Source organism: Vombatus ursinus, unplaced genomic scaffold (assembly GCF_900497805.2).
Source record: "Vombatus ursinus unplaced genomic scaffold, bare-nosed wombat genome assembly UNPS02014818.1, whole genome shotgun sequence".
Lineage (NCBI taxonomy): Eukaryota > Metazoa > Chordata > Mammalia > Diprotodontia > Vombatidae > Vombatus > Vombatus ursinus.
The window spans coordinates 48,208,440-48,232,867 of record NW_020954596.1 but is presented as its reverse complement, the minus strand read 5'-3'; the positions used below and the strand labels follow the sequence as shown (position 1 = coordinate 48,232,867).

Genomic DNA, 24,428 nt, shown 5'->3' with positions numbered 1-24,428 from the left:
AAAAGGAGTTTACAAGCCCTGTATTTTTATTTCCTCACTACCTGCTAACTGTTTAATTACTTGCTTCATCTGAATTGACTTTTCTTCTGAATACCTAGCCCTTGAGAAGATTGCTGGACAGTGGTATAACGAACAGGTTGAATGAAGCAGGGAGAGACTAAAGGTGTGGGAAGACCAGCTATGAAGCTCAAACACAGAATTAGGCAAATGGTCATAAAAGGAAAGAATGAGAATGAGACTCAGAGAGGTTAAGTAGCCTGTGCTTAGAGGTGGGATCTGAATCTAGGTCTTTACTGACTCACAAACTTCTAATACTTACAATGCACTATCTTTTCATCTCTGTTACTCAGAATCCCTATCTGAGATATTTCAGATGTGGGACCAGCATATGTTGACAACTGGTTGGGTTTCTGCAGGCCCTTTCTCTCACTGGTGAATTCTTTAGAAGGCTCCATTTTGAGCAAGGTTCTTCTGACACCATGCACCTACTTGAGCATGTCCCTCTAATTCACATTTCAGTTCCTCATTTATGTGTTATCATCCCCCATTAGAATGTAAATTCCTTCAGGGCAAAGGCTTTCTCTCTTTTTGCTTTTACTTATATCTCCAGCACTTAGCACAGTGCCTGGCACATAGTAAATGCATTTTGTTAACTATTGATTAATGGACTGATTAATGGAAGTGAGGTTGAGTGAAAAGTTAGGCAACAAAGTTAAATTTTTAAACTAAGTAAATAGTGATGCCATTTACAAGGGCAGAGAAATCAAAAAAGATGATAAAATTTCAGGGTAAAGTTTTGTCCTTGTTAAGTTAAAGTATTTTAACTTAACTCAGGTGGAGTTGTCTTATAGGCATTTAAGAATTCATATCTAGGACTTAAGAAAGAGTTCAGGGCTGGAATCTTAGATTTGGGAATTATCAATGTAGAAGTGATAGCTGAAGCCATGGGAGTTAGATGATATTGCTAAAGGAAAGAATATATAGTGAAAACAATAGCAGATCAAAGGCAGAACCTTAAGGAATACAAATGTGTCAGTACAGAAGGGGAATTAGGAAAAGAGATAATAGTCAGCAAAGGCAACAGAACAGTGATTAGAGAGACAGGAGATTTAGTAAAGAGTGGTGTCATGGAAGCTAAGGGAAGGAGGAGATAGCCAATAAAGTCAGTTGCTGCCTGGAGAAGTGAGGGGAATTAATGCTAAGAATAGGGCACTGGACTTGGCAGTTAGTAGATGACTGGTGGGTGACCTCTGATTGAGCAGTTGTGCTAAAAAAAAAAGTGCTATGGAGAGAGACCATGTTGCAAGGGATTGACGAGAGGGAAGAAAGTAGATATATTAGGGTTTTCAAAAGGTTTGTCAACAAAAGGGAGGAAAGAAGGAGGAAAGAAATTTTAGTTCAGGGGCTAAAGTTTGTCTTTGCTCTGCTTTTAAGAAGCAGGATGTGTAGAATGATATATAAATGTGTGTCTTGCTAACTTGTGATCCCAGTAATGACTTCAGTTGTTAGAGTGACAAAGCAGAGATGAAGGATAGAAGAGGCAAAGGAGAGATTTTTTTTTTTAGTATTAGGGTGAGCATGTTTATATGCAAATGAGAGTCAATGAGAGGAGGGAGATTGAAAATGCCTTAGAAGAGACACATTGAATGAGCAAAGTTCTTGAGGAGAGGGAATAAGGTTAGGTCACATATAATTCAATTCAGTAAGCATTGATTAAGCACTTACTGTGTACCAGGCATTCTGTGAGGTCCTAGGGGTACTAAACCAAAAACAGTTTCTACCTGAAAAGGCTTATATTGTATTGGAAAGGAAAACAATAGATAGAGAGATAAATAAATACAACGTATAATCCAAGTAAAATCAAAGCAATTTTTTTTTTGCGGGGGAGAGGATTTCTAATAATTGAGTGGAATGAGGAAAGGCCTACAGAGTCTTGAATGGACTAGGGATTCCAAGAGATGGAGGTGAGAAGGAAGAGCATTCTAGATATCGGGAACACTCTGTAGAGGCAGAGTATGGAGTGTTGTATGTGGGGAATGATAAGTAGGATAGTTTAGCTAAAATATACAAAGCATATAATAAATTTGAAAAGATTGGTTGGGGCAAGAATGTGAAGGACTTTAAAAGCTAAACAGAGAGGTTTATATTTTGTACTAGAGGCAATAGGGAACCACTAAAGTTTCTTGAATTGGGGTAATAATGTATTCAAACCTCTGCTTTAGGAATATAAATTTGGCATATTTGAAGGGTGTATTGGAGAGGGGAAAAAAAAACCCAAACAACAAATCATTATCTCTTCACTGAGACAGCTGAGCTGTTGGTAATTCTCCTAGAGGGATTAGTTTTATGCATCAGGCAAAAAAGATAGCTCATTATTCCAAATGTGCTTCATAATTTCCTACTTCAATGACTTTGTTCATTCCATTTCCTCTGCTTGAAATGTTTTCTCCTTATAGCTTTTGCCATTGAAATCTTATCTTTTTTTAAAAATTTTTTTTATTTTTAACATATGTCTTTAAAACTTTGGGTTACAAATTTTCTCCCTTCCTCTCTCCCCACCCACCCTCATTGAAAAGGCAAGCATCTCGATACAGGTTATAGATGTGTAGTCATGCAAAACACTTCCATAGTAGGCCTCTCATGAAAAACTAAGTATATTTCCCTTCATCCTATCCTACTCCCCATTTATTCTAGTCTCTCTTTTGACCCTGTCCCTCCTCAGAAGTGTTTGCTTTTGAGTATCCCCTCCATCAACCCCCTGCTCTCTTGTCCCCTTCCCCCCTTATTTTCTTGTAGAGTAAGATAGATTTCCATACCCCATTGTGTGTTATTCCCTCTTTAAGCCAAATCCTATGAGAATAAGATTCACTCATTCCCTCTCACCTTTCCCCATTTCCCCTCCACTGTAAAAGCCTTTTCTTGTCTTTCATGTGAGATATTTTACCTCATTCTACTTCTCCCTTTCTCCTTCTCCCAGTATCATCTTCTCCCACCCCCTAATTTTATTTTCCAGTTATCACTCCTTCATCTTCAACTCATCCTGTGTCCTCTATCTATCTATCTATACAAACATATAATTTTTTCCCTCCCACTACCCTAATACTGACAAAGTTCTCATGAGTTACAAATATCATCTTTCTCTGCAGGAATGTAAACAGTTCAACCTTAATAAGTCTCTTATGATTTCTCTTTCCCGTTTACCTCTTCCATGTTTCACCTGAGTCTTGTATTTGAAGGTCAAATTTTCTATTCAGCTCTGGTGTTTTCTACAGGAATGCTTAAAAGTCCTCTATTTCATTGAATGACCATTTTTTACCCTGAAGGATTATACTCAGTTTTACTGGGTACGTGATTCTAGGTTGTAGTCATACTCCATGCCCTCCAGACCCTTAATGTAGAAGCTGCTAAATCTTGTGTTATCCTCATTGTGCTTCCACAATACTTGACTTGTTTCCTCCTGGCTGCTTGCAATGTCTTCTCCTTGACCTGGGAATTCTGGAATTTGGCTACAACATTCCTAGGAGTTTTCCTTTGGGGATGTCTTTCATTTATTCTATTCTTTCTTTTGACCCTGTCCCTCCTCAGAAGTATTTGCTTCTGATTACCCCCTTTCCCAATCTGCCCTCCTCTTTATCATCCCTCTACTCTCTTGTCCCCTTCCCCACTCTCTTTTCCTGTAAGACAGATTTCCATACCCAATTGAGTGTGCATGTTATTCCCTCCTTAAGTCAAATCCTGTGAGAATAAGATTCACTCATTCCCTCTCACCTTCTCCCGTTTCCCCTCCACTGTAAGAGCCTTACTCCATTCTACCTCTCCCTTTCTTCTTCTCCTAGTATAATCCTCTCTCATCCCTTAATTTTATTCTCCAGATATGACCCCTTCATCTTCAACTTACCTTGTGCCCTCTATTTATCTATCTGTCTATATCTATATCTCTCTCTATATATGTACATACATACATACATGTAATTTTTTCCCTCCAACTACCCTAATACTGACAAATGTCTCATGAGTAACAAATATCATCTTTCCTTGCAGGAATGTAAACAGTTCAACCTTAATAAGTCTCTTATGATTTGTCTTTCCTGTTTACCTCTTCATGTTCCACTTGAGTCTTGTATTTGAAAGTCAAATTTTCTATTCAGCTCTGGTCTTTTCATCAAGAATTCGTGGAAGTCCTCTATTTCACTGAATGACCATTTTTTCCCCTAAAGGATTATACTCAGTTTTGCCGGGTAGTTGATTCTTGGTTGTAATCCTATTTCCTTTGCCCTCTGGAATATTGTATTCCATGCCCTGCAGACCCTTAATGTAGAAGCTGCTAAATCTTGTGTTATCCTGATTGTGTTTCCACAATACTTGAATTGTTTCTTTCTGGCTGCTTGTAATATTTTCTCCTTGACGTGGGAACTCTGGAATTTGGCTACAATATTCCTAGGAGTTTTCCTTTGAGGATCTCTTTCAGGAGGAGATCGGTGAATTCTTTCAATTTCTATTTTGCCCTCTGGTTCTAAAATATCAGGGCAGTTTTCCTTGATCATTTCTTGGAAGATGATGTCTAGGCTCTCTTTTTGATCATGGCTTTCAGATAGTCCAATAATTTTTAAATTCTCTCTCCTGGATCTATTTTCCAGGTCAGTTGTTTTTCCAATGAGATATTTCACATTGTTTTCTAATTTTTCATTCTTTTGGATTTGTTTTACAGTGTCTTGATTTCTCATAAAGTCACTAGCTTCCAATTGCTTTATTCTAATTTTTAAGGAAGTATTTTCTTCAGTAATCTTTTGGACTTCCTTTTCCATTTGGCCAATTTTGCTTTTTAGGTCATTCTTCTCCTCATTGGCTTTTTGGACCTCTTTTGCCATTTGGGTTAGGCTATTTTTTAAGGTGTTATTTTCTTCAGTATTTTTTTGGGTTTCCTTTAACAAGCTGTTGACTTGTTTTTCATGATTTTCTTGCATCATTCTCATTTCCCTTCCCAGTTTTTCCTCTACTTCTCTTACTTGCTTCTCAAAATCACTTTTGAGCTCTTCTAAGGCCTGGGACTGATTCATATTTTTCTTGGAGGCTTTGGATGTAGGAACTTTATTGTCTTGTTCTGGTTGTATGTTTTAATCTTCTTTGTCACCAAAGTGAGATAATATAGTCTGATTCTTTTTGCGAGGTTTGCTCATGATCCCAGTCAATTACTTGAGTTTTTAAACTCTTTGTTAAGGTAAGTAAGAGTCTGCTTCCAATGTGGAGAATGTATTGTCCCAAGCTTCAGGGGTTTGTACAGCTGTTTTCAGAGATACTTCTAGGGACCTGTACATTTTCAGTTCTTCCAAGGTGGTATGATAAGGGGTGAGGTGTTTCCTCTCTACCACCACAACAAGCTCCACCACACTAGCACTCCTCCTCGCCCCAGGACCACCCCTCAGAACTGTGACCCAGATCTAAGCACGGGCAAAGCAAGAGAGTCCTGCCTCAGCACTGGCAAAGGGATCTCTGCAATCCCTCTCTGATTAATCACTCGATTCCCTCTCAGTCTGTGGGTGGGAAGCTTAGGAAACAGCTGTGGCCCTGGGCCGCGAGACTTATGGCTGGGAACTAGCTCCTTTCTCACCGCAGTCACAGACTTTTCCTACTGACCTTCTAAGTTGTCTTTGGTGTTCATGGGTTGAGAGGTCTGGACCACCACAGCTGCCTCTGATTCAGTCCTCTGAGGCCTGCTCCAGGTTCGCTGTGGCCCGCACGCCCACGCCAAACTGCACTCCTTTCACTGCCCAGTGCAATATATGTTTCCGAGCAACCATCCAGGTTGTCTTGGGCTGGAAATTTGTTTCACTCTGTCTTTTTGTGGGTTCTGCTCCTTTAGAATTTGTTTAGAGCCATTTTTATAGGTATTTGAAGGGGTTTGGGGGAGAGCTCAAGCAAATCACTGCTTTCCCTCTGTCATCTTGGCTCTGCCCCCTGAAACTTTCCAAGAAATCCCAATTAGATATGATTTCTCTCCCATCTCGTGGCATTTATGACATCATTCCTTTTTATTAGTCTTTTTATTCATGTACTACTTTTATCTTTACCCTCATCCCCGTACTCCACATTATAAACTCTTTGAGGATAGGATTTTCGTCATACTCATTATTATATCTACTTATGCACGACCTCCCTCATCCTCTAATACCTAAAATAATGTCTTGCACATGGTAGGTTATCAGTAAATATTTGTTGAATTAAATTAAATGTAAAACAGACCTCAATGCACAATGAGACTGCCTCAGATTAACCACCTTATATCTCCTTGTCATTACAAAGTCCTGCTTCTTTCATCTCTCTCTCTCTCTCTATATATATATAATATATACGTATATGTATATATGTACATATGTTGAAAAACACTCTCAAAACGTATTTTGTTCGAACTTCACACCACATGAGAATTTATGGGTAGAAACTTGATATTAGAGAATGGTAGAGAAAATTCCCTTCCTTTCATTCATTATAAAGCTGAGACACTGTGAACGTGAAATATTCCATATATTATCATATGTGGTTGATATGCTGGTTATTGTTTACTGAATTCTTTTTTACCTTTTAATCTACTACAAATGATAACACCGTGGTAGGAGAAAGGGAAGGGATATATTTAGAAATACAGGCTATATAAGACAAAAGGCATCAATAAAAATAAGAAATTTTAAAAAAGAAAAGGAAATTGATAAGTAAAATATGACTTAGCAAATAGCATTATTTATTAGAATTACTTATACATAGGGAAACTGTGAATGTCACTAATCCTTCCAGATCATCAGTAATATTAACAATTAACTGATTGAACCCAGTGTCAGACACCTCTGTGCTACTGTGGAAGTAGAAAATTCACTTTGATCTTGAACAGACAACAGTTATAAAGCAAAATTCTTATAGTAAGAAATTGGCAATTGGAAGTGAATTGTAGATACCTTGATGTAATCAAATAGCCCATAAACTAAATTTCTGTCGAAATTTTCTTGGCTTTCATCACTGCTATGATAGGCTATTACTTAAAATAATGTCTGTTAATTAAATATTAATATGTTGTATTGTATTCACATCTGTTGGACTATACTATTATGGGATAATTAATATACATCTAATTCTTTATATTATTTGTTAACTTTATTCATGTATTTATTATTATGTTACAGGCTTTAAAACATTTCCTGAAATGTTCAAACACAGAGGATAACATGGCCATAGAAATGGCAATTGATACCGTAAGAAATATAGATGATTAGACAGAATTAAGGAAAAAAAATTATTACTCTATTTTGAGTAATCCCATACTTAATTAAATGAATTTATCATGTTATTGCAGTGTGTATATTTCTATGATGAATTATTCTGTGATTTAATATTCTATTCACAAGAAATGAATAGAATATGTGGATGAGGCAGGGAGTAAGGCTAACCTTACATCTACAAAGGGTCATTGAATGTTTTCCTTGTGATAATTTTCTAGATATATTTCCCAACAGGCTTTATCAATTAATCAACAAGTATTTATTAAGCCATTAGTGCCAGAGACTGTATTAAGCAATGAGAATACAAAGGCAAAAGTGAAATAGTTCTTGCCGTCAAGGAACTTACATTCTAATGTGTAGAGGCAACTTGTGCATATATACTTAATACATGTAAAATGAATATAATGTAATTTGGGGAGGGAGAGTGTACTAGCATCTGGGAAGAGTAGGAAAGACTTCATATAGAAGATGGTACTGGAGCTGAGTTGAAGAGAAAATGCATTCCAAGGATAAGAGACAGCCAATGCAAAGGAGATAAGAGATGGAGTCATGTGTGTGGATCAGAAAGTAGGTCAGTATGGTTGGATCACAGAGTTTAGGGAGGGGAGAAATGTATAAAAAAACTAGAAAAATATGAAAGGGCCAGGCTGTGAAGACATTTAAATGTTAAACAGAAAAATTTATACTTGATAATAGAAGTAATAGAAAACCACTGGAGTTTATTGAATTTGGTGGGAGGGAAGGTGTTACATTGTCAGACTTGGGCTTTAGGAAACTCATTTTAATAGCTGGAAGGAGGATGGATTGGAGAGGGGACAGACTTGAGGCAGGGAGACCAATTGCTATTATGATAGTTTAGGAGACAAGTAATGAAGCCCTGAACTAAAGTGATGGCTATCTGAATAGAAGAGGTGATCTATGCTAGAGAATTTGTGGAGAACAAGTAAAAGTGAGAAAGCAAGGATGACACCAAAGCTGTTAACCTTGGTAACCGGAAGGATGGCAGTGCTCTTGTTAGCAATAGGGAAGGTGGAAAGAGGGATAGGTTGGGGGTGGGGATAATGTTATGAGTTCTGTTTTGGACGTATTGAATTAGATATTCCTACAGAGCATCCAGTTAGAAATGTCCAATATGTAATTGGTGATATAGAACTGGAGCTAAGAAAAGAGTCTAGAGCTGAACATAAAGATTTGGCAAATAGTGTTATAGAGGTGGTATAGAGATTATAACCCATGGAATCTGATGAAGTCACCAAAAAAAGAGAATGTAGAAAGGGAAAAGAAGATGACCTAGGATAGAACCTTGGGATTTACCCATAATTAGTAGACATATTGTGACATGGATATTCTGTCGAGGCTTAGCTTAGTCTGGTCTGGTGATAGAAATGCAGTGCAACACTTATGGACCACAAAATACAATAAAAACCTTATTTAGAGTAATACTTAAAAAGATACACTTCCTGGTTGCTAATTTAGATAAAATGTTATTCCATTCTGCTTCCACATTCACCGTAGCAATGGTAACACTAGATCAGAAAAGCGATCCTGTGAGGTGTAGGACTTGTTCTTAAATTGAAGACCACCAGGTCTCCATAGACTGGACTTTTTATGCTGCAGGAAGCCAACCAATGATTCAAGTCCTATTCTGTTGAACAAACCAAATTCTAAAGATAGTCTCCCTGCCCATTAATAGAAAACCAATCCAGCCTGCACAAAGTAAATACCACTCCTACCACATCCCAATGCTTGGTGGCAAGGTCCCAAAATTTCTCTTGTGAATCTTTTACCTCTAAAATAATCTTAAAATAATTCTAATTTTGGGAGGAAGCCTAGCATAAGGAGCATTGGAGGAAAAACAACACAAATAATAAAAAGATAAAATAATATAGTTTTCTAAAAATACAGTTTATGCAATGGGTATAATATTAAGGGTAATTCAGGTTAGGTCTCGATGTAAAAACAATGATATATAAGATCATCATCAGGATCAGGTCCACAGCACAAATGACATTACCTACAACACTATCATTTATACCTATGGCAAAACAGGGTCATATATAGCAAGGGAGCTAAGATCATAAATCACTTGCGTGTAACCTGTTCCAGGACCTAAATTGATAGCCCGACTCACTCTATACTGCAACCCATTCACTGTTCCCCGACCCACCTGCCAAAATCTCCATCTTCCTAAGAGCCTTATCAGGGGGATGATACTAAATTATGTTCCTTTAGATACTAAATTTATGTTCCCTCTATTGAAGGATTACCGGCTTATTTTGCGGGGGTTTGTTGAAGACTCCCCCTTATTTTTTTCCTTTTTTTATTACTGAAATGTAAATGAATAATAAGAAAAGAAATATATTATAAAATTAAATATTGAAACTTAAATACATAATAAGAAAAGAAAAAAAAGCATGTCATGTGCACAGCAGAATGTAAGAGAGGATTCAAAATATATAGCAATAAATTTCCATTTTAAGAAAGCCTATATAGTAAGTACTATGCATTGTGTTGAGATCTGTCTATCTTTGCTTCCTTGTTAGTTTTCTTTTGTTCTCTGCTGTGTACTTTTTACTTTGTACTTTTCTCCCCCTTCCTCCCTTCCCTCCAGAAGGCTACAATTAAGTATGGATATATTTATATAGAGATATAGATATATGGATATACATATACTTATGTACACATACATACATATACTTTCCCTAACAAATTCTACTTCTGATCTTTATTTTTATGTTTGTGTGTATCTCTTATTTCCTATCCCTCCTAACTTCTCTACTTTACTTCTACTCTCTACCTTGCCCTTCTATGACTTAACCTAGACCCCCTTCAAGGATCCCCCCCTTACCCTCCATTTCCTTAAATCTAAACACCCTTCTATACCCTCCTTTGACCTATTCCTTCACCCTCCCCTCTACAGATCCATCCCTTATCCTCTCATTCTCATTAATCTAAACACCCTTCTATAACCCACTTCAACCTATTCTCTCACTCTCCCCTCTAGGGATCCCTCCTTTATTCTTTCCCTCCTCCCTATCCCCTTAGCATTTTATTTCTCTCTAAATTTAGAAGACTTTATTTCTTTCTATATTTAGAAGACTTTTATAAGAAGACTTATATATGTACTTTTCCCTCTTGAACCCATTCCTGAAGAAAGTAGGTTTCCAGAACTAACAGCCCTCTTCCCTCATCTAATTCCTCTGTATCGGTTCTTCCTCTCATATCTTATTTGTATAAAATAATTGTTCTTTTTAGCTGTTCCTAAATTGTTTTACTTTTTAAAGTCTTATCATACTCAGGTCTACGCCAGTCTTTCTTCTGAACTACCCAATTACTAACAGTCTTATAACATACGTTTTACATTTTACATACATAAAAGGTAAACAGTCTGTCCTAATTGAATCCCTTGTAATTAGTCTTTGGTATGTACCTTATATTTCTCTTGGCTCTTATATGTTAAATCTTCTATTAAGTTCAGGTTTTTTTTTTAATGAAAAGTCCTAAAAGTCTGACAATTCAGTAAATATCCATTTTTTTTCATTCAGGATTATGCTTAGCTTTGCTGGAATATTTTGGGCCAGAACCCCAGTTAGTTTGCTCTTTGATATATAGTGTTCCAAGACCTCTGGTCTTTTAGTGTGACCATTGTCTTGTATGATTCTAATTTTGGCATTGCCATATTTAAATTGTTTTCTTCTTGTTGCTCATAATATTTTATCCATGATCTGGGGATTTTTGAATTTGATTAATATTCCTATGGGTATTCCCCCATAGGATGTCTTTCAGTGATAAGTGGATTTTTTTCTGTTTTTACTTTCCTCTCTTGTTCTAATGCTTCAGGACAATTTTCTTTAATTATTTCTTATATTATTGTATCAAGATTCTATTTTTGATCATAGCTGTCAGGCAATCGAATTATTCTTATATTTTCTCTTTTTGATCTTTTTCTTATGAGATGTTTCACATTCTCTTCTATTTTTTCATTCTTTAGATTTTGTTTTATTATTTTTTGATCTCTTATAACTTATAACTTTGCTGGCTTCCCCTTGCCCAATTCTGTTTTTCAAGGAGTCATTTTCTTCCTTAAGATTCTGGATCTCCTTTTCTAATTGGTTGACTTTTTTTTCATAATCTTCTTATTTTTCTTGGATTGTACTTAATTTTTTTCAGTTTTTCCTCAATCTCTCTTATTTGATTTTTAGTCTTTTTTAAAGTTCTTCTATGAATTCTTTTTTGAGCAGGTGACCATTTGATGTTACTCTTTGGGATAGAAGAGAGTTCTTTGCTTCTGTATCTTCTTCTGAAGATAAACCCCAGTCTACTCTATTCCCGTATTAACTCTCTATGGTTGAATCTTTTCTCCTTTGCTTATGAATTTTTTTTAAAATTTGTAGTAGTTCAGTTTTTATAATCACCTCTAGTCCTTGGGTATGGAGGATGGTCAGTTCTTCCTTCTGGCTTGGAACTGGAACCAAGACCTCCAGCCTCCTGTAAGTGCCCATAGCCAGCAGCATCCCCCTCCACTGCTTCTGCACTCACCAGTGTGTGCTGGTTCCTTCTCACCCCTGACCCCACCTTGGCAGCACAACTGGGTCTGGAATTCCTTGTCAACAGAGGTTCCCTCAATCTTCCTTGACTCAGATGCCTAACACCCCTTACTATCCCTGGGGTAAAAGTTCCTGTGGCTGGGGCCAAGGTAGCCTTCCAACCCAGCCAACCCCAGGGCTTGCTGCTTGTTGTTTAAGTGGACCTATGACCTAGCCTGGAGGTGTTTACTCTTCACAGGGATCAAACTTCATCCTGGAATTTTTCTTCAGATCTTTTCTGATTGTCCCAGGAGGACTCCTGTTCTGCTCCTATTCTTATTTATTTTTACAGCTTGACATTTGCCCTGAGGTTCTATTTCATCTCTTTTTGTGGGGGAAAATCTTGAGAGTTTAGAATTTTCTCACCTACTCTGCCATCTTACCAGAATCTTCTCCTCTCCCTTACTTTCTTCCAGGGACTAAAGATTATCACCAAATCAGATAAAGCATTCCATCTTCCAAGTGAATTCCTATTTGCTATGATTATTAAAAACATAGTTTCACACCCCTACCTCACCATCCTTAAAAAGCAAAGTTCCTCCTAATAGTTCTACCTTTTGTATCTTCCCAACTCTTTCTAGACCCTGTTCAAATCATCCTGGGAAAAGGATGGGTCCTAGTTGCTACCGAAAAGATGACATCTGGTCATATAATTATAGGGGTACCTCAGCGATTTCCCAGGGTTGAATAGAACCTTCTGGATGGGCAGAAACCTCAGGGTTAAGTTGGCTGGACAGGAAACAGAATAAGGAAGAGCCAAAAAGTATTTACTGCAACTCTATCTAGAAGTAGACCATCTTTGTCAGGCAAATTTTCCTGGAGACTAGATGAAAACAACAACAACAATAAAAAAAAAACAACAAACAAACAACAAAAAAAAACCCAACTGCTAGACCAGAGAAGAACCCTTCACTTTCTTAGGATAGCACTGATTTATTAGAGACACTGATTTATTAGAGGTGGGATACCCAACCCCGAATAATTAAAGGTATAATTGTGATCTCATTGTTTTAGAAGACCATTCCAGCATTTAGTAATGCAAGCTGCCTGAGGGTGTCATGGGAGATGGAAAACCCAGGAAATGTGATGGTGGCTGATCTAATGCTGAACCTGCTTTCCAGTAAAATGGGTACCCTGATCAGGGACAATGGTACAGGGACCTGTAAAGGTACCTAAAAAGAAGGAAGATATGTTTTGTGCAAACTCTGATGGTGTCTGATGGAGTGGCAGACTTATGTATTGCTGCATCCTGAGTAAGTTATCATGTTCAGTAGGAGCAAACTTCTTGCCTGAGATAAGGGGAAATAGGAACAATATTAATCAACTCATCAGAGGCAAGTTGACAATCACATGATATTTTAAAGGCAAATGACTCAACTGGCAAGTGAAGCATCACTGATCAGAAGTAACTACATCATCCTTAGTGTAGGGGATCATATAGTTCTGCTCCCACTGCAACATAGCATCACAGTTTCTGTGTCCAGATTGATGATGGATCCAATTCTCAATCTTCCCTCTTCTTGCATGAGCATCAGACCGATTAAGTAGGTCATCAGAGGATATATGATATCTTCGATGGGCACTCACATGCTCTACAAGGAACTTTGCATTGGGAAGAATCAGCAAACTTCTTGTTAGTATTTCTATCTGTCAGGGTGTCCTCTGTTACTGGATTAATGGATGCTGAGGCTTGGCTGTATATGTCCCTTTCATAATGGATCAAGGCATCAGGGAACCCTGAAACAGCATTCCTTAAGACCCAAGTCCTTGGTAGGTGGGGGCCAATTGGACTAGCAGAGGAAGCAAAGTGGTACGGCTTTGTTCATAAAAAGCACTAACACCCAAGGGGGCTGGATAAGTACAATCTTTAATATAACATTTCCATTTAACAACAGAACCCTATGCACTATGGATCTTTTTTTGTCCATTTTATTTTTCAATTGACAACTATTTATTTCCTTCCTTCCCTTACTCTCAGTTTAAAATAAAAAAAAAAAAAACCTTTGTAGCAAATGTTAATAGTCAAGCATAAGAAATTCTCACATTGTCCATGACCAGAAGTTCATGTCAGATACTCCTGTGCATCTTGTTAGAGAGACCATTTTGCATCACCAATCTCATAATGGGCAACTGTGAATGAAGGGTAATTATATGACCGGATGTCATCTTTTCGGTAGCAACTAGGACCCAATAACATGCAGGGAATCGTTTTTCAATGGCAGGTGGCCACTTCAGGGATCTTAAGGCTCCAAAAGTCTAATCAATGATGCTTTAATCTGGTCAAAGCGGCAGATAGATTTTTCAATGGAAAGAATGCTAAGTCTGTCAGGGGGACCTGAGGTTAAATCTGGCCTCAGACACTCACTAGCTGTGTGACCTGAGGCAAGTCACTTAACTTCTTTTTGCCTAATCCACTGGAGAAGGAAATGGCAAACCCCTCTATTATCTTTGCCAAGAAAACCTCATCAGAAAGATGACTACTGAACAGCAAACCTTGGTGTCTGCCAAAGATTCTGCTCAGCCTAGTTCTTATGGACAGAGACCTCAAAAACATAGGCTTCACATGGTCAAAAAGACTCAGAGGGAAAGACTATTGGAAAATCTACTTTAGGTCTTACTTAAGGTATTCTTAACCTATTCTGGGCTCCATTTGAAAGAAGCAGGGTTATACACAATTCAGTGCATGGGGACTATCAGAATACTGAGATGGAGATTCTCCAGAACCCAAAGAGTCCAATAAGCTTCTGAGATTGTTTTTAAGACTGTGGAGCGCAATCTCACAATCTGAAGGATTAAGAGAGTCAATAATATATTATGGACTACATCTAGAATCATCTGAATTCTCCCAATCTGATGTCTTCCCCAAAACTTAAGTGAGTAGGTTAGACTTTGAATTTTCTTTGGCTTGATCTTTCAACCTTCATTTCTTATATGAGCAGCCATCCAACACTAGGCTTTGGCCAGTGTGGCCTCATTCATATCAGTCAATATCACATCAGTATAGTGATGGACTCCCCTCAGGAAATGGACCCTCTTTTAGGTCACCGCCCATCAGATGGGCATGATTAGTAGGCCCATACCACTCACCTGGACCCTAGGATACCTGGTCTAACACATTGACAAGGTCCAGAACAGCTTCAATGATGAGCACAAATTTTGTTTTTGATTATCTACTGTAAGCTTCCAGATACTCTCTACCTTTTCAATAGTTACATAAGATTATTATAACAGGAGTTTGTATAGTGAAGTGTTTCATCTTTCTTCATTCCCATTACTAAGGAAGAAATATTTTTCACTCTATATAGACCTGATATTGTTTAATACTATCTGAGATGATTCAGGATACTTTAAGGTCTTTTGGCCCATAATTAGCATAGCAGCTATCATATGTATCTGTAAAGGTATTGATTTCCCAAACTCTTAACATCCATGCCTAGGATACACTTTCCATGATTAGCCGCCACAACTGTGGCCTAGAAGGGGGAATTCTACCTATTTCCATCTGAACAAAAGTAAGCCTTCCCTTGGTTTTTCTCCTCAAAATTCCATGGAAACTGGGATACTTCTGTGGACCTGTGAGTGTTTCTAGATAAAGGGCATATATGGTGTACAGGGTAACCCAGCTGCTAGCAGCTCCTCATATATGGACTTGTGGTGTGGCTATGGAGTGTAGAGTTGGCTATCTGGCACTCAGTTGTTTCTATTCCCTTCTACCTGCTCTGCTGGATGGGAACAGACATGAATCCTTCCCATACCTTTCCTTTCTCTTCCCTGGAGGATAGTTTACAGTGTAAACTTTTCTCTGCTACCCTTTCTTCTCGATTCTTTTTCTCATTAGAAATTTAATCAACAACATCCTGTTATAAACAAGTATTTCCTTTTTTTTTTTTTTTAAAGTCTAAGGGCAATATAATAGCTTTCAAGTCAAGGTAGCCCCTTTTCTCTATTTTGTAATTTAGAAGAAATATTAGAAAAAAATACTGTAATTCCAATAGCTCAGAGCATAGTTAAAAAAATTCCTAACATTCAGACAAATTGTTTTTGGACACTTTGCCATAATTTAAAATTTTTTTTAGATTACATTTGTCCTCTTTTTGTTTGAAGCAAAAATAAAACAAAACAAAAAATAGGAACTAGGAAATATTTAGGGAAAGGAAGAGAGTAAAGTATATTACATTGTCTTACTGGAAGGCATGGGTAGGGGAAACTGGGGAAAGAGCAGACCTTTTTTTGTAATTTTCCTCAGTCTTTGAAGACGTGGGTATAACCAGTAGCTTCAACCCAAATTTTATCCTCTCAGTCTCTGCTATAGCTCAGTCCACCTTTCATTTTTCTACTGTGTGTTCTTTTGGTTTTTCTTTTCACATGTTGTTCCTGTGCCACTGATTTTTTCTTGCTCAGCTTGTTGAGTTGTGGCCAGGGCTGGAGGTATTAACTCTCTACTGCTGCTGCTAATCAACTCTTGAAGTCCAAACTCCTTCTTCTCATCCTGTGCCCTATAAACTGAGTGTACACTTCTAAGAATGCCTAACTTTATGTCTAGTCTACCTTCTGGCTCAAAGATCTGGATAATTCCAAACTGCTCTTAAGGCTGAGAAGAAATGTTTGTTCCTCTGAACTACAATGCCAAATTGCTAGTCAGTTCTCAAACTCCTTTTACACTTACATGCTCATCCCTCCTTCCCAAACCACTGTGACTCAGTGATATGACCTGGTCACTTTGCTGTCCTACAGTTGAAACAATAGCCTCAGCCTTGAAACCTGTCTTCACTCTAAGGAGACATTCTATGCAGTGGTCTCTCAACTTGGTGCAGACTTAGGTGGTTCAGAATAACCATGTGCTTACTACAATCCCTAGAGGCTGATAGACTTATGGTTTGCTTGAATAATCCTATTTTCCCAAGTGGCCACTGGATCAGACCCTATCACCTGCTCACCACTTGATCTGCCCAAGCCTTTATGGTAGTCCAGTAGGGAAGCTCTAGTGCTTAGGCATAACATAGCTAAAGCCTAGCACCACTCAGGTGAAGCTACCCACAAGAAGGGATCTAACTGTACCCTAATAAAGCTGGGCATAAGTTGTGGGAAGAAGGAATCGATCCAGTCTATCAAACATATCTCTTTTAAGGATCTTATCCTGATTTCCTTGATGTTCCCCATTAGGAAATCAGCTACTGAGGGATTTCATCTTTGTGTAACCAGATACGTGTAACTTTCTGTTTTAGCCATATTAAAAAGGAAAAAGCAGACCCCATTTTGGGCCTCTAACTGATTCAACTGATGTTGTAAGAGCAAATCCTCTATAAGCTTACCATGTGATCGAATTCTGATAGCAAAACAAGACAAAAAACTCCTCCACATTGCTCCTATTAAGTCACACCATCATTAACAATTTTTCTGATGACACAGGTTGCTGTTTAACTTCTGTAAAACCCCGGGTTCTTTGGTGGGAAAACCTATCCACTGTCTGACTCCCCAGGGGATAGATAGTATTTCTGCTGGGATAGTAGTGAGATAGGTTCAAGGTTTAAGCTCCTTAAGCACTCAGTGCTTAATCCTAGAGAGTCAAAAGACCTCCTTATCCCTTGGAGAGGGCTCCTCATATATTTCTAAAAGGGCTACAGTCACAGGCTTCCAAAGTCCTATATCTGCCTGTCTAGTCACTTGAGGCACTCTTTCTTCCAATCACTTTTCCTCCACTTCATTAATGAAATGAACCATCAAGTCATCATTACTCATTTCTGCTGACTAATTTCAAATATTCTGGACTGGGTCTAGGTAAGGATAATATAGTGATTCAGGTTCAGAATTAAAATGCAGTGCAATACTACCAGACAATAAAATGCAATAAAAGCAACTACTTAAAATAAGGTTAAAAAAAGATACAATTCCTGATTGTTAATTCAAATAAAACATTATTCCATTCCATCTCTGCATTTACTACAACAACAACACTAGAATAGAAAACCATACTTGAAGAGCAGTGACAATTTCCATACATTTCTGCATCACTAGTTCTCCATAGACATATCTTAGGTGTCAAGGAAGTCAAACCAAGCCTTATTCCTGCAGATCAATCAAATCCTGAGGATGGCTCTTTGTCCTCTCAAAGGAAAACTAGGCCAGTCTACATAAAATAGATTCAACTCCTATCATAATCAATGATGAATAAGCAAAGGACAAGGAGTAGCCGGTCAAGAAGGCAACCACCAGAGAGCAGTATCACAAAAACCCAGAGAGGAGAGCATGGTTACCAGGGTCAGATTCTGAAGGAAGGTCAGGATGGATGAGAGCTAATGAAAGTCCATTAGATTTGGTAATTGTGAGATCACTGGTAACTTTGAAAAGGGTAATTTCACTTCAGTGATGAGGTTGGCAGCCAGATTCCGTAGGATTTGGATTTGAGTAAGAGGAAAGGAAGTAGAGGCTCCCAAAACAGATCGCTTTCTCAAGGAGTTTAGCCATGAGGAAGAGAGGCATAAGATGATAGCTAGTGGAGAAAGGAGTATCTTATAACAATTTCTAAGTGTGAGAGAGATCACGATATCTTTATAGGTAATAGGGAAGGAACTTATAGATAAGGAGAGGTTAAAGATTGGACATAGAAAGAAAATGAGAGCGGTGCCAATCAATCGGAGAAGCTAGGGGGACGGGAAGAAGGCTCACCATTATAGAAGGTTGACATCACCCATGGGTGCAGTCGTCATCTCTATATAGGTGATTCATGTATCTGTTTAGTCACTTGCAAGAGGCAGCTGGGTGCTATAGTGGAGAGAGCCTGAGCCTGGAATCAGGAAAACCTGAGTTTAAATATTCAGACATTTTTTAGGTGTGTGACTTTGGGCAAGTTACTTAGCCTTTGCTTGCCTTGGTTTCCTCCACTGCACAATGGGGACAATACCAGCACCTATCTTTCAAGGTTGTTGTGAGGATCATATGAGCTAATATTTGGAAAATGCTTAGCAGAGTAAATGGCACATAGTAGACACTATTTAAATGCTTATTTCCTTCCACCCTTTCATCTTAGAACCACTCACTGCCTATTGGAAATTTCTTACTTGATGTCCCATAGGTATCTCAAACTCAATGTGTTCAAAATGGAATTCAATATCTTTTCCCCCAAACCCTTCCTTATCCTAAATTTACCTATTTCTGGTGAAGTTGTCACTATCAGTCTAGTCAGGTTCATAACTGTAGCATTATCCTCATTCCACATATCCAAATTAGTTGCCAAATGTTTCTAAAAGTTAATTTTCCTTAAGTGCAGATCTAACCATGTGATTCCACTACTCAACTCCAGTGGCTTCCTTTCACTTCTAGGGTAAAATATAAATTTCTCTGTTTAGCCAAAACCCTTGAAGGTTATGAAAGACAGGCTCTAAACTATCTCTCCAACCTAATTGGACATTACTACCTCTTCCACTGTCTGTGATCCAGCCAAATTACCTTTCTCTCTGTATTTCACAGAGTATTCATAATGAAGGTGGTCCTACTGTTATCTGCCCTGGTCAGATTACATTTGAAGTATTATGTTTTATTCTGTATGCAACATTTTAGGAAGGATGTTGAAAAAATTAGACTAGGTTCAAAAAAGAGAGTGATCCAGTTGATCAAGGGACTAAAAACCATGCCATGAGGATCATATTGAAGGATCTGGGGATGTTTAGTCTAGAGAAGAGGCTTGCTTTCAAGTATTTGAAGGGCTGTCATATAGGACAGTGATTTAGCTTGTTTTACTTAGCCCCAAAATTAAGAGCAATGAAAACTGCAGTGATAATGATTTATGCCCATATATATGAGAGAATTTCTTAGCAGTTAGAGATATCCAAAAACTGAATGGACTGCCTCAGAAGGTAGTATGCTCACTCTCATTGGAGGCCTTCAAGCAGAACCTATATTGATGGATTCTGTAGAAGGATTTCCATTCAGATAGAGTTGGCCTCTGAGGTCTCAACCAACTTCTAAGATTTAAATTTAATATTAAAGGAAAAAAGTTAACATTTAACTTTTTTGCATGCAAAGCTAGTATAAAATGACAAATTCAATATCTTTTTTTTCTCTGCTCCTTCCTTGCATTTACTTCTGGCATCTTTTTATGGAAACCAAAAGAAGAGTACTATTCATTATCACAAATTTTCATTTTTAATAAAGGAAAATTATAATTAATTCTTCTCCCACTATTAAATCCTTATAGACATGAGCAGGTCACTCAAACTGAGGAACCTAAATCACATATACTTATCCATTATTGACTTATACTTCACTTGGCCATCACTCATTCTTTGCACCTTGTGCTTCTAGAAAACAACATGAAAGAAGGTTAGATTGCCATAACCATAAATTCTGACACTTTGAATTCTTTTGGGGTTGGCATAATGGCATTAATAGCTATGTAGGTGCTATATTCATGATTTGTATCTAAAAGTGTGCAAAATTAGTTTCTGTTGCTCCCACCACTTTCCTTCAACCTTAGATAACTACTTCTGGGCAGGTTCTCAGAGAAGGAGAGGGTGGCAGTGATAAACTCAGGGAAACATGAAGACCTCTTGATATCTATGTTCAGTGATGATGTCTGGACTGATTTCTGTTTAATTTAGATAAATTTATATTTTGATAATAAGCTCGAAGGATTTTTAGAGAAATATTACAAGTAATTGATTTTGTTTTCCTTTAATAGGTTGGACAGGCAAATGATGAGTCACTGACCAATAAACTCATAGATCATCTCGTGGGTGAAAGTGATGGCATGCCCAAGGTATTAAAGTCATCAGACCTGTGCTGTTTTCAGAAATATTCTGATGTGTCAAATGCTTTCACATAAGTTTTCTGCAAATGAATTCTACTTAAGTCCCATTATCACCTACTAAAAATTACAAAACCTTCCTAATTCATACTAATATGGGATAGAGGTAAGAAGTAATTTAAATTGGTGAGAAGTTTGAATTACAAAGTTTTAAACAAAAAACAGTTTAATTAAAGCCTGAACATATCGAAAACTTGTCAGTTTTTAAATATTTAAGAATGTAAGTTGAATTTTGGAAAAGAAGAGGTACCACTGCTCAGAATGTAGCATTTGGGTGTGAGATGGGGAGAATACGGTGTGAACTTATACAAAATTTTAATCTAGTTATCTTCCTGATGTTGTATCAGAAACTAAGACTGGAGCAAAGAGAGGGTCACAGTAAAGTTGGTACTAGTAGTCGTGTTTGTGAATAGTTAAGTTGACCTCAGGTATAGTTTCGTATGATCAAGGTGCTGTGCAAGGTATCAGAGTATCTAAAAACACAGATATAATAGCATTGTAAGACAAAAGAGGTAATATTACATTATACATATAATATTATAGAGAAAATAAAAAGCAAAACAACCCCACCACCAGGAGGGAGATGGTATTGATAAGTATGTTTCTCCATCATAGAATTAGTATATTAAATATCTTTTTGTCCCAGAACACTATGCATATAGAACACTTTCTACAAATTTTTTTCATAAATGGATGAAATTGACCAGTATTTTGCGACAGAAAGCATATAATGGTTAATAATATAAGGGTTCATAATCTCTGTCCAAATTTTGTTCTATATCCAAAGTATCACAAGTTTTAAAATCAAATTAATGAAGTTTCTTCCCATGTAATTAATTTTTTGCTTTATATATTGATATGTTCATTGGAAAAGAGTATATGTGACTATTTCAAGTCCAAGGGTCATAAGATTTAGAGCTGGAAGAGTCCTCAGAAATCATTTAATCCCATCCCTTTAATCTCTATCCAAGAAGCCCAGAAAGTTCAAATGAGTTGTGGTAGAACTGGGCCTCAAACCTAAATACTCTGACTCTAAATACAGCACTCTTTCTTCTGCACTATGCTACCTCCATACAATATAATTTCATATTTTTCTGTAGTAGTTTTAAATTCAAAGAATTACCAAATTATAAGAAATTGAATTACTAGATGCGGTACATTATTCTGGTAGTGATTAGTTAAATTTTTTTTTATAGTTGATATAAAATCAACTGGATACTCTCTCTTAAATGTTTTAAATTATTCAGCATGATTTAACTTTGTCCGTACAGTAGTAATTTTACATTTGTAATGGGATTCAAAATAATATATTGTATACAATTATAGTTGCACTAAACTGGTGGGTACTGGGAAAGACCTCCTGCATAACATCGAATTTAAACTGAGATTTGAAGGCATATAGGGAAACTAAGTGGTGATGGTGAGGAAGGAGAACATTCCAGACTTGGAGAACAGCAAAGAGATGATATATGGCATGTCTTATGAGGATAAGTATGATAAGTATGTTCCTCCAGTGCAGAATCAGTATATAAAATATCTTTTTGGGCTGAGATTCTTAAAATCTAGTCGAGGTTCAGGTTCTTATAATCTAGCTAATAGCTCACAAATGTTCAGATTCCTTAAGAGTCTGGCCAATATGATGGATCTTTAATAAACCTTATCTTTGGATGAAAGAAGGCTTGAGTTGAATTCATTTGGGCGGGACCAATGCGTTGTGATTTTGGGGTCCCAGCACCCCTAAACCTCAACATATGGTTCCCTGACTAGGAAAAACTGCCTGATTCCAAGTTCTTCTCCAGCCAAGACTGGAAGGTACCTAAGCCTCTCTTCTCCCCAGTCTCTTTCTTGCCCTGTAGTCGATGGATTTCCAAGCACCTAGGAAGGCTTGTCTTGGAAGTGCTTTTTGGGCCTGACCTCTCAGGTCCCAATAGGTCAGATAGCTATGAGGCTGTCTTGAACTCACCCTGATGCTCTCCGGCTCTGGGTCCAGTGGTTCTGTTGGAGGCCATGGACCTGGGCATACCTTCGGACTCCCTATCGGAAGTGTAGGCCCAATCGTCTCAATTCTCTCGGCCCTAGGGAGTTGGGAAAACTTCAGGTATTTTTGGGGGCTCTTGGTTTTTTTGTTTGTTTCCTGAGGCTTATTTCCAAGTCATCCTTTAAGGAGGGAGGAACTTCCAACCCCCACACCCGCAAAGGGTCAATCCTCTTCCCCAAAATTCACCTTTGGGCTGTCTTTTACAAAATTGGAAAAAAAAAATTAGTTTCTCTAAAGAACTTAAAAAGAAAAAGCTGGTGTTTTTTTTGCAGCACCATTTGGCCTCAGTATCACCTGGAAAATTATGAGGCATGGCCCATTTTTGGGACATTACAGCAAAATACTCTCTCAGAGTTAGAACTTTACTGTTGCAGAGAAAGAAAATGGGTGGAGATTTCCTACATAATGACTTTTGTTGAGCTTTCTTGTGACCTCATTCTCAGAAAAGATTGTAAGATGCTAGAGCTGCTCCACAAATGGGGAATGCGGATCAACTAGACTTTTTGGATGACCCTCTTCTTATGGCCCCCAGTACTATAGCACTCCCCTCTTCTCAGCCTCTGTTAGCACCACCTCCCCAGCTCCTGTCTCCACTCCATTCTCCCTAGGTCCCTCCTTCTGCTCCCTGTTCAACCCCAACCCCTCCTGCTCCCTATTCTCCCTTGACTCCCCCTGCTGCTCCCCATTCTCCCTTGTTCCCTCCTGCCACTCCCCATTCTCCTCTGGCCCTCCCTGTTTCCCATGCCCCCCCTCCTTGCCCATTCCCTCTTTCCCCTGGTTTTCCTTCCCTTTTCCTCTAGCCTTCCCTCCCTTCGTTTCCTGCTTCATTCACCTTCTATGTCTCCTACCCTGCATTTCTTCCCCAGGCCCTTATTCTGAGGCGACCCGTACTCAGGCTTCTGACCAGAGCCTTGTTTCAGCACTTCCTCCCCTGGCCCTTCTCCCTGGGGAAAGGAACACCGAGGCCTTGGCCTTAGCCAAAGTCTTGGTGGTATCTCTTCCCCTCACTCCTCCCCCTCCTCTGGTGCCAGCTAATCTTTCCCCTTGCCAGCTGGATTCCCCAGCCTTGCAGTCTAGTTCAGTTCAGCTGGCACTCCCCAGTCCTTTGCTCACAAGAAGTGGGACTTCCAATCTCCCTTCCCTGCAATCTCCCAGAGTTTTTTGTTACCCTTAATTTAGCCCATCTCCCTATTGTCTGATATATTTGTTGGAAAAGGATATATCTAGTAAGCCAGTGTAGCTGGATTTTAGAGTATATGAAGGTGCATAATATTTAAGAAGACTGGAAAGGTAAGGAGGGGTCAGGGTGTGAAGAGCTTTAAATGCTAAACAGAGGACTTCATATTTTATCTTGGAGGTAATATGGAGTTGCTGGCACTTATGAAGAACAGGAGTGGCATATATGTGCCTATGATTTAGGAAAATCACTTTGATAGCTAAGTGGTGAATGTCCTGGAGTGGGGAAAGACTTGAGGAAGGGAGAGCAATTATTTCAATAGTCCACAGAAGAGATGATGAGGACTTTAAACTAAGTTGGTGGCTGTGTGAGTGAAGAAAAAACAGGGATGTGCTGGAGCCAGTTCAAATAGGCTTGAAAGAGCTGATTGTTAAATTTTCAGTGTTATCATTTACACCTCATATCAGCAAATGCTACAAATCAGGGCTCAATTGTTTTGTTGATTGTCTAGACTTAAGAAAGTGATGCAAAAAATGTTTGCAATGTAGATTGTAGG

The 24,428-nt window shown here is 38.2% G+C and overlaps 1 protein-coding gene across 1 annotated transcript in view; it reads left to right on the top strand.

Annotated features, from left to right (window-relative positions):
• LOC114023500 (WD repeat-containing protein 19-like) overlaps nucleotides 1-24,428 on the top strand; it is a 181,736-nt gene that overhangs the window by 106,972 nt on the left and 50,336 nt on the right. Inside the window, exons 28-29 of the mRNA XM_027836165.1 lie at nucleotides 7,173-7,241; nucleotides 20,532-20,609. Coding sequence (XP_027691966.1) covers nucleotides 7,173-7,241; nucleotides 20,532-20,609 — 147 coding nt within the window. The remainder of the gene's footprint in view (nucleotides 1-7,172; nucleotides 7,242-20,531; nucleotides 20,610-24,428) is intronic.